Consider the following 16,510-nt stretch of genomic DNA (forward strand, 5'->3'; position numbering starts at 1 on the left):
CAAAGAAGCCCTTGTTTTCCTAGGAGAAATCTCAACTTGATATGCATTATGAAGTCCCATTTTCTCCCTTTGGTAAGAAAGAAAAAGTGAACTAGGCAGAAACTGGGTGTTAGGAAGAAAGCGGGGGGGGGGGGGGGGAGAGAAAGCATGACAACAGCTGAATAAAGAAATTGGCCCGAATAATCCCATGTTCGTCTCCCTTTATTACATTTCAAGCAAGTGACCTTTGCCACATCTTATGATAGTGAATTCCATAGAATAACTCAGCATTGTGTACAAAAGTAGTACCTTTGCTATGCCCTGAATCTCCCAGGAATCAGAAAAAGTGATTGGGGTGGGGGGAGAAATCCATTTCTCCAGACGAAGCACAATGCTCTAAATCTTGGATCAGAGTCACACCCTTTCAGATAAAACACAATACAACTCATTGCATTCAGTCACTTTATATCGAGAAGGATGCTAAAGATCCAGGAAAAGGATTTCTGTTTTGTTTTTTTTAATACTGATTGAGCAGTTTAGGATGTGGTATTACATTGTTATCTTGCCAAACGTCTCTATCAGCGTGAAGCAGACCCCTCTTTCCAGTTTCCAAAAATTTGCATGCAGCCAAGTCTTGGATCTTGAGCCTGATGGTTATTAGGTATTGTTTTGGCTGTTCTTCGAAAGCGTTGACTCTCACTCTTTTCTCACTGCTTCTGCATAGGAATGTGTGTGTTAAATATTCCCAAATATTCCCAAATAAAAAAGCTGTCTTTTTCCGCTGCATTCTTATTAAAAAAAAAACTTCTTTTTCTAAGTCTTCTATTACTTTACCGCATTCGATCAGATTAAACATGGAATATATTCCTGCAATGGCTTTCTTCTACGATGCTCAGCTAAGCCTATTTAGACGTTTAGTTATGCAAAGACTTACTGCTGTTATTCTAATAAATTAGAATATTTTCTCAACCAGTGCCTTAAGCCATTGTGTAATGTTAGGCCGTGTTCTCAAATTAAAATTCTTATTCCAATGGGGATCGTCTTTTTTTTTCATACATTGTGCTGTACCATTTTTCTTTAATTGTATAAAACAGCTGGGGGAATGTTTGCAGAGGAAAATGATTTAGCCAGTGGTCTTGTTAGCTAGGGACAGGGAACATGGATCAATGCATATAAAGGACAACAGGAGGAGAAGGCTGGTCATCCTTCTTGGTGAGACTGGCTTTATTTGCACCATTATGCCAAGACGTTCTGGCATATGTAAAAGTGAGTTTGACGTGGAAATGAATATCTGACTTCCAAATTCAGTTTTTCCCCAGTTTGCTACCTCTCTCCACCCATCCCTCCATGCCTCATCTGCTTTTCTCATTTGCTCAGCAAACATATCTGATACCCTGACTGCGGGGGGAAGATGCTACAGAGGCTGCACAGGAGAATCGCTTCCCGTTGCACGCATTACAGCTAACCCAGATCTAGAATCTGAGAGTTTCACCCTTAAGCCTCTCTTTCTTTCTCTCCCTCTCTGAGTCTAAACCCTTAATCCTAGGTTTCCCACAAGTACCCCAGCCTTATCTGATCTTTTACAAATTATTTTTAGCTTAAATGGGGAGCTTCTCTGCTGCAAAACAAAACCTTGAATGTACGAGCCCAGATGCATTTGCACAGAATAACACATAGTGGAGAATTGCTGCTCAGTGCATTGTTAGGAAGAGTGCTTAGATACGCGGGGGGGAGGGACAAAGATAATATGTTCGGAGGTAAGAGGATAGGGAGACAGCCAGAAATAGCTTTGCATACCTTGGCAGGCACTGTATGACTGGGCAAGTTCTCCCTATGACAGCCGTCTTTCATCTTTAATGTTTTATTGATTTTATTGTAATCTCTTTATTTGTTGTCCAGAGTCACTGAGAGTCAGGCAGCATAAACGTTTAAATTATTATTATTATTATTATTATTATTATTATTAGTGGTTTTGTTGTTATTATGTGAAAGTGTTGAACATCCTCCAAATGACAGCTGATTCCAAAATGGTTATTCTTTCTCATTTCTCAGCATCAGACAGTCCATGTTTAACTGAACATGAGGCTTATTATTAAGGTAGTAAGTACCATTGTACCACTGGAAGACCTGAAAGACCAGGACAGAGATAGATCGTCATGGGAAAAAAAACCTATCTATGTGGTTGCTAGGAATTGAAAACAACTTGTTGGCACATAATCAGTCAGTCAGTCAAAGTACCACTGTACTTACTCTCTTCTCTTGAATAAACAGTATTCTTATTTATATCATAATTTTAGTTTTCTGACAATCCCCCCAAAGTCTCTTAGTGAAATCCTTACACTTTCCTGGTATTTGCCAATGTTTATAACAATCCTTCCAGTTTTATCCCATATTTTAAATTATTCAGTTCAACCCATTTATTATTGTGACTACAGGTTGTAACATGATATAACACAAAAAGGAATGTATAGTAATTTTTTTTAAAAAGGGGGGGACAAGGAAGGAAAAACATACAAGAGAATGAAGTTAAGATAGATTTGGTTACTATTACAATAAAAGCTTTTTTTTTTTTTCTATGTTTAAAAGAAAGTATGACAGACATAGCAATCAACTGTCAACGGTTGGAATCACGTCCACAACATCATTCAGTTATTCCCCGTCCAACCCCTTAAGTTGGTTATCATCAATGCTTTTCCCCTAATTTCATCGCAGATAGGTCAGTAGAGGACCTAATGACCAATATTCTCCACTTGGCCAGCACCACAGGGGCAGAGGACCTGTCCCACTGGACATTTACACTGGACATTTCCCTTCGAGGTATGTGGAAGTCATGTTCTGAAAGCAGAGAGAGATATCTGGGAGAGACTTCTATGATTGTTCTAGTGGTGGGCCCAAGATGAGAGCTTCGAAGGCTGCACTGCAATAGTATCTTTGCAGGCATCCTGTCCAAAAGCTTATCTCTGAAGTTTTCACTGCCCCCAATCATTAGTGAAATCCTTATACTTTCTGGGGAGTTGCCAAAGTTTATAAAAGTCTTCCCAGTTTTATCCCATATGTTAAACTATTAATTTTCCATTGGCACAGGATTGTAGTCCAAATGAAACACCAAAGCTGGTTTTCTTCACCATTCTTGTTTATGCTGTTTGGAGGAATTTTAATCTAGCCTACTGTTTCTTCTCATTACATTTTGAAGACCAAAACCCACCTCAACCTACACTCTTTCCTGCCTTCTTTATTGGGCAAGGGAAGATCCTGTACTGAGGTGCTCTTGGTATCTTATCTGCTCTGCCATCACTTAGGTGTACTCCAAAAATTGGAGGATGCTTCCTATGTTCTTCACCAACAGTCCCTCCATTTCAAATTACCCAACTTGGCAAATCCAAACATTGCATGTACCATGTGGCGGAGTGCCAATTTCTACTGCCAGGGTGCATGGAACAGTGGCAGCATGAATGGCTCCAATTACCAGCACTCTTTCTGAAATGAATTGATGCACATGTATTGTTAAGTGGGATTTACCATCTAAGGTCTATGTGTTGTACCCCAACAATTTTAAGCAACCCATGTCCAAACTAAACATATACTGTACAGTGGTTTATCCATCAAAATAAAATACATGGCAAAGTCATTCATTGCTTATGAATATCATATTTTAGAAATCAAAACATATTATAACTTGTTAGATTTCTGCAAGTCCCTCTTCATTTATAGGTAGAACATATTTGCTAGGAACCTACTTTTGGGTATGTTCCAGTATAGTGGCTCCTATTTTTCTACCTTTTTCCTGCCATATTGGTAGCCTTTTTTTCCCTTCTTTCTCCCTACTTGTTTTTAACTTTTCTATTCCGTCTCACTGAATTTTTATGTGACAACAACACTTTGATAGGGAATCAGTTACCCAGAGACGTAGCATGTCTCCTTTACTGGATATGCAGAAGTAGAGGCTGGACAACCATCTGTTTGTGATAGTTCAGCTTGGAGATTTCACTGAGTAGGGGGTTGACTTAGTGGCTCTTTCCACTACTATGCTTCTGTTTGTCTTCTGGAGCTGGAGCTAAAAAGTTCCTATCTTCTGAAGATCATATTATAAAATGCTCATTTCCTTTAAAGGAGGGTCACCTGTTGCATCCTACAGGTGTGGTTTCACATGTTCAACCAGAAATAAATCATCTTTGTGTTCATCTGAAACAAAGCAATGATACCAGATGAAGGTAACTAGAGATAACTCTTGAGCTGTCCTCCATTCTAGCTCCATGGGGCAACTCCACAGTTTTGAATAAAATAACTCTTAACAACCTGGGTAAATGTGTGGTGTCTCCTTAGAGACTGCCTAGTATTTGGTGGCTCCTTTCATGATAAGTCATCTAACTCAGTATCCAAGGTTTAGTTGGGACCATCTCATTATTAGTGGTAAAGTAGCTCCTTTAGTAAAGACTGTGAAAAACTCATTAACTATATACCATTGACTTAGAAGATACCCTCCATAGGAAAAAAATTGATCATAATATGTAATTTTGAAGCTCTTAATGTTAGTATTTTGCTCATTTATCCCTAAGAAACTAAAAGGGAACAGAGAGGTTGGGTCCTTCCTACATTCTCTTTCTCTTTCATTTTCCAAGTGCACAGAAACAGAGGGTGCTTCTCGGTATTTATATTGCACCGATCTCCCTCCTTTTTTCAGGGAATGAGATGCCACGTTAGAGGGAGAGGGAGGTTTAACAGAAGAAATTGATTGCCTTCCATTCTCTTCCGGCTGTGTGTGAAGCAGTGCATGATGAGATTTTACACAGTGTGCAGTCAGTGCTCTCGTCAGCAGTTTTTAAGCAAAGACATCAGACAGAAGGATATGCCTCTGTAGCCTTGAGACTTTCCTGTAAATGTGGGCTCACAGTCCAATTCCCACATCCTAAAGAACAGAGGGTCCTTTCTGATGCTATCCTATCTGTCCAGGTATACCTGATAAGACAGTGCCTGGTTCTATCCTTGGAAAGATGTGGTGATGAAGGGTCTGACGGGGTGAGAATGCTGAACGTAAAAGCGGGTTAGAGATGAAGTCTTGGCTGCTTCAAAAAGTGAGTCTTTGCCAATGAGATGATCCTTCCTTCCTGTTCCTCCCGCTCTCCATCTGGTCTGCCTCTGTTTTTTATGGATGCTAATTTACCTCTGTTGTATGTTCACGTCTGAATGGAACTAATGCATTGCAACTTATAGCAATGTGCATTGGAATTGTTACTGTTTTATCTGGATAATGCATACCGAAATCCATTCTATTGGAGTATCCTTTCCTCTTCCTCTCCCTTACACCATCCAGCCTGTTTTTACAGCTGTAATCTGCAAAAGACAGAGAATGAATTTTCAAATACAAGAGTATCTGCTGTTTGGCTTTTAAATCCATTTTGGTACATAATGGAAGATTGGCCTGTGGTTTAAAAAGTGCTGTGCATATTGCTTCTCACTGACTTCAAGCATAATAGATCTAGGTCTCTGGAACCTTTTTAGAATGCACCCAATAGTGGTTTACTTCAGAGTCTATATATAGATTTTAAAATCTAGCTTTAGACTTCAGATTTTAACTAGAATAGACAGACCTAGCTTTAAGGGAATTTAATAAGGCTGGGGAAGAAGCTCTGAGATTCAGATGAGGAAGCCTATGCACTTGACCTCTGGGATATATAAATATATAAAAATGAAATAACATCCCAACTGAACTCTGCTCCTGGTGATTTCATGGACACATCCATGCAGTTTTCTTGAGCTTGTCCTACTGCTTTCTCCCAGGATTATTATTTTTAATGATTATCAATCTATCCTGCAATCCTGTAATGGGGAAGATATATTTATTTAGAAGATATAACCTGGCATTTCCTGGCGGCCACCTACCCAGGTACTAGCAAGATCTGGCCCTGCTTGGTCAGACCAAAGTAGATACAGAACTAGAGATCTCTGGAATTCTGTTTAAAACAAAACAAAAGCCAAAAAAACCCCTCCCACTTAGGAGAGGTGGAGTTTCATTCCCCCAACCCATACAATTGCCATTTCCCAATTTAAATATGCTCCCTGAGTCTGCTGTTTGCTTCATGGGGAAAAACATAGAAGTACCTCAAATTGTTCCCTAAACAGGCAGGTATCAGCTTTTCCTAATACTGGGAATCACTTCAAAACTTGAGTTGTAATGTGGAATTCAAAGCCATTAAATAAAGAAATGAATCCATTTATCAGTAATATAGACTCAGGTTTTTCCTTAGTCATAAAACTATTTATGAGCCCTTCACACTAGTTTTAGAAAGCAAAGTACAATAATCATAGTTTCTCTATGATCCTTGTGTATGAAAATAAATCAACATGTATGGTGTTGGCATAGAACATTCTGGTCTGATAGTACTTCTTGAATTTTTGCCACATTACCTTTAAAATAATATTTGGTGGCCCAAAAGAGCTTGCTTTTGCCCAAACCACATCGTTGACTCACTTACAATTTCTAGGAATGCAACATCTCACACTGTGAATAGTTTTGCAATATTCTGTGTAAGAAATGATACTATGCGGTGTGTAGCACTGCACATTTTTAAAGGATGCTGTTAAAACCATATTGACTTCTTGTTTTTTTTCCCATAGCAACATAGCCATTAGCAATTATGAATGAAAAGCAGGCATTGAGGACCTGCATTTCTCCCCACCTCTCTCTCTCTCTCTCTCTCTCTCTCTCTCTCTCTCTCTCTCTCTCTCTGTCCTAAGCAATTGGCAAGGAAGTAACCTTAAGTTGCCTACGGAAATCGTAGTGCAGTTTAACTAGAGCAAAAGCTACAGTCCTATTGTGGCATTGAAATGCCTGAGCAATTGTCCTGTCTTTGAAGCTGTAAATATAGTCTCTGCCTATAAATAACAGTGTGCCGCACCTTGAACATGTTCCTTAACAAGAGGGGGTGATTTACTGAGGTGATAAACTGTAACTAATACTAGGGTATCATAATGGGTAAATAGATTAGCACTGTGAGCCTCTGTATCTCACCGTCCATTCATTCATTTAGCGTCTCCTCAATGCTTACCACAGCATTTTGCAACTGGGCAGGCGTACGCTGTCAGATGGTTCCAGAATCAATCATTGCATGCGTCCTGTGACATGGGGCACATTAGCAAATAGAAGAGCTAATGAGGCTCATTCAGATCCCTTTGGTTTCATCCCATCGTCCTCCCAGTCTCAGAGTAACTTACGGCTCGGTCTATGTTAATTCTCCTAATTATATGGTGTTCAGTCCCCCTTTGTTTGATTCTGTAACGATATCAAAAGGCATGAAAACACCTGTTAAGTGTGTAGGGTTAATTTTGAAAGATAGGAACATTTGCTGGGATCCGGCACCTCTGTCTGCCTTCCTTAGAGACCAAGGTTGAAAGATCAATGAAGTCACACTTTAGTTGATTAATTGGTGGCAGGCAGTTCAAACAGTGAGGACAAATATTCATTGTGGAGGGAGTGTAATTTAAGAGTACCCCTGCTTCTTTTTTTATGGTCTACCTCGCTTTGTCTGTTACTGTAATGGGAAGTGAAAAAGAAAATATCAAAGATCTCCTTCCCTTCTAGCAGTGAATTGTGACATTTATTTATTCAGTTGCAAGCTAACATGCGTTTATTTTGACCTCTTAAAATACTGATACCTTTTAAATAGATACGAAGCTAAAAAGTCTTTACATATTTAAAAGTCCTAATAAAAACATGGTACTGGAAATCTAATACAGTACATACAGTATTATCTCAGTCACTGGTCTGAGATGGGCAGCTGTATAAATTGAATGAATGAATGAATGAATGAATGAATGAATGAATGAATGAATAAATGAATAAATAAATAAATAAATAAATAAATAAATAAATTAAAAAAACATATTGTAATGACTAATACATATGGTATATGTACCAGGTGTCACTTCTTTGAGTATCCATTGGAAATTTGTTCTACACATGACTATTTCTCTGTAAAAATAGATGCAGAATATTTTTCGAAGGGGATTGATGCTAGACTAAGAAAATTCTTGTCATGCAGATTTGAAGAATTCTCCCTATAAAAATTATCCTCCTCCTCGATTGTAGCAAGAAGCTCATCAGCAAAAAGGATCCCAGTCTGGCCTTTTCTGTAACATGCTAGCTTTCTCCTTCCAGGTGCCAACCACAGTGGACACTCTGCACTGCAATATTCTGTTCAAATCACACAGGGAGACGATGGCTCTCTGTGGTCCCGTCCCACTGCTAAGAGTGGATGAGGCAGTGGACTTTCCCTGGCTGGATGGGAATGAGCAGCCAGAGAAAGGGGGACAGAAGCAAGGGAAGGAAGAGCAGAAGAGAAACATGAGAAAGGAAGTGGCCAGAATGAGGAGGATAAAAGGCAAGGAAGAGGAAGGACAAAGCAGGCAACGGACCAAGAGAGAGTCAGGGGAAGATGCAGGATGTGGGAAGAGGTGCCTTTGGGAGACAAGAAAAGAGGGAGTTTTGTCTCCAACCGCCTAAAATGTCTCAACAGAAGAAGAAGTGGTTCCTTTGGCTTTTGCGTGGTTAAGATGAAGGTTTTACATGGTCAAGGCATATCCGTAAAAGAGAATTTGCAATCTCTCCTAAATCTATCTCAGCTGCATACTGTGTGGGAAAGAGGAAGAGGCAAATTCTCTCTCTTCTGCCAATGTACACCTCTACGAGCTTAGTTTACCAAGAGTGGAGATGCTGGTACACCGGTAGAGGCTGGTTCCTGGAAGAGAAGGGGAAGGGGAAGGATCCATACCTAAACTTCTGTACCATAAGTCAGAGCCAATTCAATATCATAATTATAATAGATCCAACAATGTATTTCTGAAGGATTTACCTACAGTATATAGAATCTATGGTAGCTTTGACAACCCACATGTAGCAAAACATTTATTTTGTGCACTCCTCTCTCTGCTTCCAGTTTTGTCACAGTGCAGTTCTGATCCTGGTGTTTAGGAGGCTTGACTTTTGAGTCAGTTGATTAATTTCTGGTTCTCTTCTGCTTGATCAAAGATTACTCCTATTTGACCACAGAGGAAATTAAATCTTACTGCTTTAGTATTCCTTTTCCTCTCCCTTTAATAGGCAGATCTCAGTTTAAAATATTGAAGGCTTTACAGTGTAAGTGAAAAATAGAATAAGTTCCCCTTGAGTCAAGCTTTATTCCTGATTACTGCATGGAAACATCCATGTTGTTTTCTTGGCAACAGTAAGGAAGTTGTTTTCGTCTTCCTTCTTCCAGGATATTGTTTGGCTTCACAGTCTAGCCTAGGCCTCTGGGATTCCCTGGATGTCTTCCATCCAGATACTAACCAGGTATGACCCTGCTTAGCTTTTCTCAGATAGATTGGGAAATTGTAAAAAAAATATCCTGGAAGACATCAGATGTTGTCAACTTCCATATTGTTGCCAAGAAAACAATGTGGATACATTGGCAGTCAAGAGAGACACAACTTTACCATTAGTAGAACTTGACTGATTGGTTTATAAAGTAGCCCTGATTTTTTTTTTTTTTTGAAGTAAAACTTACACACAGAGCAAAAGAGGACTATGGGAAGGAGAAGGCTGTCCCAGATCCCATTAGCACCCCATATCTCCAAATGCCTGGAGCATTCAGTCAAATCAGATGCTCTTTAGGTTTTGAACTCCTTTCTCATCTGAGTCCTTAAATCATTTGGTCTTTCAAAGTAGGGTTCGTGGTATAAATACTGGATGGCTGAAGCTAGGATACTGGTGGAGAGCAGAAAAGATGTCCTTGGTATCCCAGTCAACAGGAAGAGACGCTGGGAGGAGAGGGTTACATTCCGAATGTTTAATTCTACAGGACAAAAGCAATTCAGCCCAGCAAATGGGCCCAAATCCAATCATTAAACTCTACCAGAAAGTGGAGATGAAGGGGTCCATCTGTAAAATCTGCACTCCTGTTTAATAAAGGGTGGGAAGGAGAAAAAACACAGCTGCTTGGCTGGTCTGTGCGGGAAGGAGCGCCTGACTGTTGGCACCATCTGTGGCTGCCTTTGTGCTTGATGCTTGATCTGTTCATTATAGAGGGATAGCGAGCGTCTCGTGCTCTGAGTGTCAATGAGAAGAGATGTGCCTAAATACTGCTGGGGCCTCGGCAGCAGCAGCTAAGCCTGCTGACGATGAATAGCGGAATCTGTAAGCTGATTTTTGGTTTGTCTTGGCATATTTCAATGGGTGGAGGATAGCCTTCAAATGCAGCTGCACCCGATCGAACTGTGGGCATTCCTGTATTCCATTTATCCTGGGTCATTTCATTGATACCAGTAAAGCAGGTTTCCAGCCGTTCCTCAACCACCGGGGGAAGGTGCTAGGATGCGTTTCTGTCCTCCTTACTGTTCAATCACCATTAGAGGTGGACCTTTTGCTCCTCCTGCATAGATCTTCATAGACAAGTTCCTCTTGTTCTGGGCCATGCTCTGTATATGAGGTTCTTAGAGTAGTAATAGCAATAAATACATTACCTTTCTGATATTAGTACTCAAGAGAGCTCCCAACAATAAAACCAACTGTACAGTATGAAAGGTAGCTGTGAAATGGATTCCATTAAAATCAAAATTTAAAATCAATACCCTTAAAATGAAAGAAAAGTTGAAAGTTTGGTGAAAGAGTTGGCATTTTGCCATTTTCCTAAATACAAGGAATATGTCAGCCTTCAGAGTAGGCCAGATCAGGACACAGACAACCCAAGAAATGCTAGGACTCTCCTTTATGGATATAAGCTACACTAAGTGAAGCTTGGAAGCCTGACTGTGTGTTCTCTTTCCTTCCTCTTATACCAAAGAGAATCGAGGCAGGGCAATCTTGAGTTTCTTTCTCACACTTTCTTGTTTTCCCAGGCTAAGTTCATGTTTTGTTAATGATTGTCACATACCTTCCCAAGGTCATCTCTGTGCTCCTCAGCAGACATTAGAGTAGCAATGCACTTCCCCAGGGAAAGTGATCCATAGCCTGGGGGCCACACAGAAGAAGACCTGCTGCTGATGGCTGAGCTTCTGGAAGTGAAAGGATCTTCAAAAGGGCCTCTGCCATCAATCTAACTAACAGGGCAGGTTCATAGATGGGGAGGTTTAGGGGTTTAGAAGTCAACAGACACATTTTCCATTGTTCCCAATAGGAAACCGATAGCCAATGCTGCTCTTCCATTTCATCCATGTGCTTTGCACCCATTAGCACCTTGGCCATTACATTTTGCACCAGTTGTGCTTTCCAGACACTATGCAAGGACAGCCACATACACAGTGTGGTGCAGTAGTCAAGACGGGTGATAATTAAAGGCTAGGTGACCATCGCTACGGCCAACCTGCTCAGAAAAGCATATTAACCTTTGCTGCTTCTGTTCCCTTCCCTTTTCCACTCTGCTCACCCATTCCTCCTCCTTGCAGATTTGTCTTAGAAACCATTAGACTATTTTTGCCTTTTTATCTTCCTTTATCTGGGGTATTTTGTGTACCCTTATAAAGAGCAACTCACACCTTGCATCAAAGCTGTAGTTAAGATGGATGGTTTCCATCTAACACCATTGTAATTGCATTTGGCTGGTGAGAAGGTGCTTTGCATTGGCAATTGTTCCAGCACCGGCTGCGTTTACAATTGGCCAGAATGTTTTGTTCGTTCCTTTTTTCATCCTAGTTTTCCCCCCAGAATTCAAATGGCTACAGTACAATGTTAGGTAGTGATCGTTATCTGCAGTGGCTGTGTAAAAAGGAGTGAAAGGAGGGAGGTTGAATAGCCTTTGTTGCTGGCATGTTAGTCATGATCTGCTAGGGATAAAAGGTGAGCACCATTTGATCAAACATTGTTGTCAGACTCCTTGGCTAACAGAGAAACCGTTTAGAGCTGTACTCTCTTATAACACATCACACCGGAACAGAATGGGAATACACCCTATAAGGGCTTGATTTCTACAGATCCAGAATGACCAGCTTAATGGCTTGCGGGTTGAGTTACTCTTGTAATTATACTCTGAGAAAATTATTTCTCAGTCGCCTTCCCAAGTAACAGTATCTGGATCTCTCTTTTTTGCTGAGCAGGCTATGCCTTACTGAGGCAATGGTGGGAGCCCCAGGTCTGAAAATTGGGAAGCCTTACTACAACCTTTCCCAAATCCACCACTCTCCAGACATGTTGTTTCTGTTGGTTGGACAGGGATGAAGTTTCTGGTCCAGTGTCTGGTAGGGAGAGGGGTTGGAGAAGGCCACCTTGAACATTGGGTTCTACCACAGTGAAATTACCACTGCCTGGTTCTATCCAGCACCCATCCCTCTTTTGGGGGGGGGGCATACTTCAGCTCATTTTCTTCTCAAAATAAGTGCTAATTACTGTTGCACCCTGTTTTCGTTACCATGTAAAGTTGCTCTGCCAGTGGATGAGAGGACAAGAGGGCAATTCCGTGGCACTCTAATAAGGAAAATATCTTTGCTCAGAAATGAATAAAGGAAGAACTTGGCTAATTTTTACTGTGTTTGGCATACTAGGAATGAATGCCACCCAATAAAGAAACAGAAGCTTGGAATTTCAAGAACCATTAATTTCCATTACAGTAAATTCAGAAATGTATGAAAAGGATAATTTTCATTATTATTACTAACTTCTGTTTTTGTAACTTTGACTAGTTATAGGTTGTTTTAATTTCATTTATCTTTACCGTGGATGTTTTTAACTGCTAATGGATGTTTTTGTCAATTGTTTTGTAAACCTCCATGAATCTGGAATTGATCCAGCAGGATACAAGTGAAATAAATAAATCCCTGGCCATGCCATTCAGAAACTATTATATCTAAAAAATCGATTCTTAAATAGGGAACCACAGCTGGCATCCCCTCGGCCAAATCTACGTCTGAGCTTCTAACCGAGAGGCAACTCAGATATCTGTAAAAACAGGACAACTGCTTCGTGAGAGCCTTTTTCAATTACATCTTGACTATCCTCCCATTCACTCCTCTGCCCAAACAATTCTCTAAGAAATAAATTAGGCCGAGCTGCAGTGATGAATGACCTTAATGGACATATTTAGCGTTTGTGAAAAATATATCCCTTGGGGCATTTTTCCCCTAGACAGGAGTCACTAGAAAGGAGCCAAGGAGATTCCAACATCTAATTGTGATAAAGGCTTTTTAACTTTAGGCTATGTGGCACTGTCACAGGGTCAAGCTGGTAATAGCCAACACAAGAGAACAATGGCTATTTGGGAGTTCCAAAACCTTCCTTTGGGGCGAAAATGTTTATTCTCTAACGTGTGACATACTGTGAAACAACTCTAATTGTTTCTCATGATAATGCAATTGGGAAATGAGTTAGCAGAGACTAAACTAGCTTGGAGATTATATATTTCCAGATGACTTTCCTCCCATTCTCAACCCAGACTTTCCTCCATTGTGCTAGAGGTAAAGTCACATATGATACCTAGAATCATACTAAGACAATATTCTTTCACACATCTTTGGAGTCCAACTAAGGAATGGTGACTTGGTGGCTTTACCACTCCCTCTCATAGCAACCACTCAGAATTTTCCTTCCTTCCTTCCTCCCTCCCTCCCTCCCTCCGATTACACACAGAAACACACAACATTTAAAAAAAAAAAAGTGGAGGGAGAGCCCTGATTCTTAGCACTGTCCAGATGATCAGCTGGAGGAAACACTGCTTGACTTATCTCTGCATGTTCTGAGCATTTGGTGGTTGGTGGAAGAGAAGAATTTTGTGTGTTGGTTTCCAGTTGAGGGATTGGGTGCTGGGGCCCGCTCTTGATGGATTTGTATGAATGAAATTAAGATTGAACAGTATAATTGGTTCTATTGTTTTGATGCCTATCCCACAAATTACTATGTATTGGTCTTCCAATAAACTTCTCTCCCTCTCTTTTTTCTTCCCCCAGCACTGCTTTCATCGTGGTGTGAAGAACTGGGACGACTCCTCCTGCTGCGCCACCAGAAAAGCCGGCAAAACGACCCTCCGGGGAAGCTGCCCATGCAGGCACCCATGAACTCCATGAAACCTTCCCTTTCCCATAGGTGAGTCCCTGGCAAATATTTCCCCTGTAACATGTGCAAAATTAGTTCTCGCAAGAAAGTATCCTTGTTATATTTGCCACTATGAAGTATATGTCCTTCCCAAAAGAGAGCTAGAGCGACCCTTGTGTTTTCAGACGCTTGAGTGAAGTTCTTCTGTATTTGTGTTAGTTAGAAATGAGTTCTCGCAGTCACGGTCTTCATGTTGCTGAGTTATTTCCGTCTGATCAAATATAACTCAGAATTCCAGATCTATGGAAGATTGGTGGACACCATTGTAGCATGTAGTCATTACAAATGGTTATACAAAGGAGCAAGTGGATCAAAGCACTTTGTCACAAAGCACTTTCTCACAACCAGTCCAAGCCTCAGAAAATCCCCCAAATTCCTTGAGTTGAAACCCAAGCTCAAGAAAAATTTACATCTCTCCAAGTTATTTTTTTTCTCCAACCTATGCAAGTGAATGAAGGGAAGTCTCTCTCTCTCCAGCTTGTATAGGAGGTGGAAGTAAAGGCAGGGGAGAAGGTCTCAAATTGGCTCAGAAAGATTATCTGAGGGCTGAGTTCAACTAGGACAAGCTTTAAAGAATTTGTCTATTGCTGTATGTCAGCCAGCTCTCCTTGTCAGTCCCATTCTTTGTGCAAATAGGCTTCTAGAGAAAGTATTTGGGAAAAATTAGCTGCCTCTGTTTCATCAAGGGTACGGTCACCAGTGGGCCATGGTACATATCCTCTAGTACTGACAGGTCAGTGCCTCACCCGATGTTAAGTTAATTTTATAGACAAATGAAACTTGTCATTCATATTGACAAGACATCTTCTGGGCCCCCTATGACTATTTTTAGAAAATAATAATAACAATAACAATAACAACAAAACAACAATTATAATAGCCAATGTACATTGGTGTTTTTGAAAGTGTACCCAGAAAAAAAATGACAGAGATAAACAAAGAATGTAGAAAAGAAGCTGGAAAGCTAGAACAGATGGAGAAGAACAATCTCATCAATTTGCCTTCTGGGTATCTTGTAACTGGTGATGAATATCATGGCAGACATTTTGTAAGAACATGCCCTGCTTCCAAATTTCTAAATATGCTACTGGTCCAAAAGGTTTACCTACTCCTAGATTAGGTTATGGGAGGGAGCAGGGAATGGACATTTTGGCACAGATCTGAGGTGGTATGGGGCACAATGCAAAGTTTCCTGGATGATCTGAGTGCTAAACAATACAATTTGCTGAACTGTCTATGTGCCATGCTTCCAACCCAATTTCTGCTGACTGTATGGACAAATTCCTACCATCTCAATCTACCCCCAGAGTAATCTGTAGTGCTTCTGAGGACAACCCGGTGATCTTTTTGATCTCATCCATTCACCTTCTCCATATCTTGTTCTACGTCAGTCTCTTTTGCCAGGCATAGTCATTTTTTTAGCCCATCATCCACTTGCATCACATGTCCAAAATATGTGAGCTTCTTCTTGTTGGGCATTGCCTCAGAGAAGCAGTTTGTCAGCCCTTTGAAGTAGGCAGCTCAGGAATCAGACACCTCAAGGACTTTGAGAACTTCATTTCTGTAGGGTATAATAACAGGATCTTGAAAGCCTGCTCCGTTTCCCTCTGTCCTCTCTTCTACCATGCAGAATCAAGGTGAGGTTATTTTGAGTCTCTTTCTTAAAGCTTATTGTTTTCCCAGGGCTGAGATTCCATTTATTATCTCCCTTATCTGTTAACAGCTTTTGCCTTCCTTCGCTATCCCTGCCTGCGTCTGCACAGTCAGCCTTTATTTGGTCCAAGACTGGCTGCCTCTTCTTGCTTCCTTAGGAACCATCTCAAAATCCGTAATTCAGAGGCATTGCCCCTTTTTCTTGCCGTCTTTCTCACTATCCAGCTTAACGTTTATATAGTACCACTGGAAAAACCATTGCTTTAACTATTCTGATCTTTGTGGTCACAGAACTAACCTTATCTTTCATGGTTTTGTCTAAGCCTGTCAGTGTCTTCCTTCCTAGGCTCAATTTCCTCTCTACTTATCCAGGACTCTGTCCATATTTATTCTTGAGCTCAAGGAAACAATCACCTTCACTTCCTACCATCAACTATAAATTCACTCTACTTGCTGGTTGACGTTGCTGCTATCTTTTTAACATTTAACATTAACCCAGATTTTTCGTTCCCTATTTTTTTATTTTCATAATGAGATCTTTCCTTTCAGCTAATGAGGTAGGATTGTCCACATATCTCAAATTATTAGTGTTTCCACCTCTAGTTTGGATTTCAGCTGTCACCTCTTCTAATCCTGGCATGCTTAGAAACATATTTGCTATTTAAATTAAGCCAGTATAAGGATAATCTGTATCCTGTCTCATTCTCCTCCTATCCTGAACCACTCCTTTTCTCCAAACACAGTTCTGTAGGATCTTGATCATGGTAAAGGGTGCTCAGAAAAATCACTGGGTATTCTGGTATGCTTACTGCTTGCTATATGTTC

The 16,510-nt window shown here is 40.5% G+C and overlaps 1 protein-coding gene across 11 annotated transcripts in view; it reads left to right on the forward strand.

The window, feature by feature from the left end:
• The window catches only part of ZMIZ1 (zinc finger MIZ-type containing 1), a 405,624-nt gene that overhangs the window by 319,341 nt on the left and 69,773 nt on the right, over positions 1-16,510 (forward strand). For all 11 annotated transcript variants that reach the window (XM_088129052.1, XM_088129104.1, XM_088129038.1 and 8 more), the window contains one exon: positions 13,888-14,023. In XM_088129052.1, coding sequence (XP_087985178.1) covers positions 13,888-14,023 — 136 coding nt within the window. The remainder of the gene's footprint in view (positions 1-13,887; positions 14,024-16,510) is intronic.

The sequence above is a fragment of the Python bivittatus genome, unplaced genomic scaffold (assembly GCF_059951505.1).
Source record: "Python bivittatus isolate LINGU-HERP-01145 unplaced genomic scaffold, Pbiv_v1 ctg000050_np1212, whole genome shotgun sequence".
NCBI lineage: Eukaryota > Metazoa > Chordata > Lepidosauria > Squamata > Pythonidae > Python > Python bivittatus.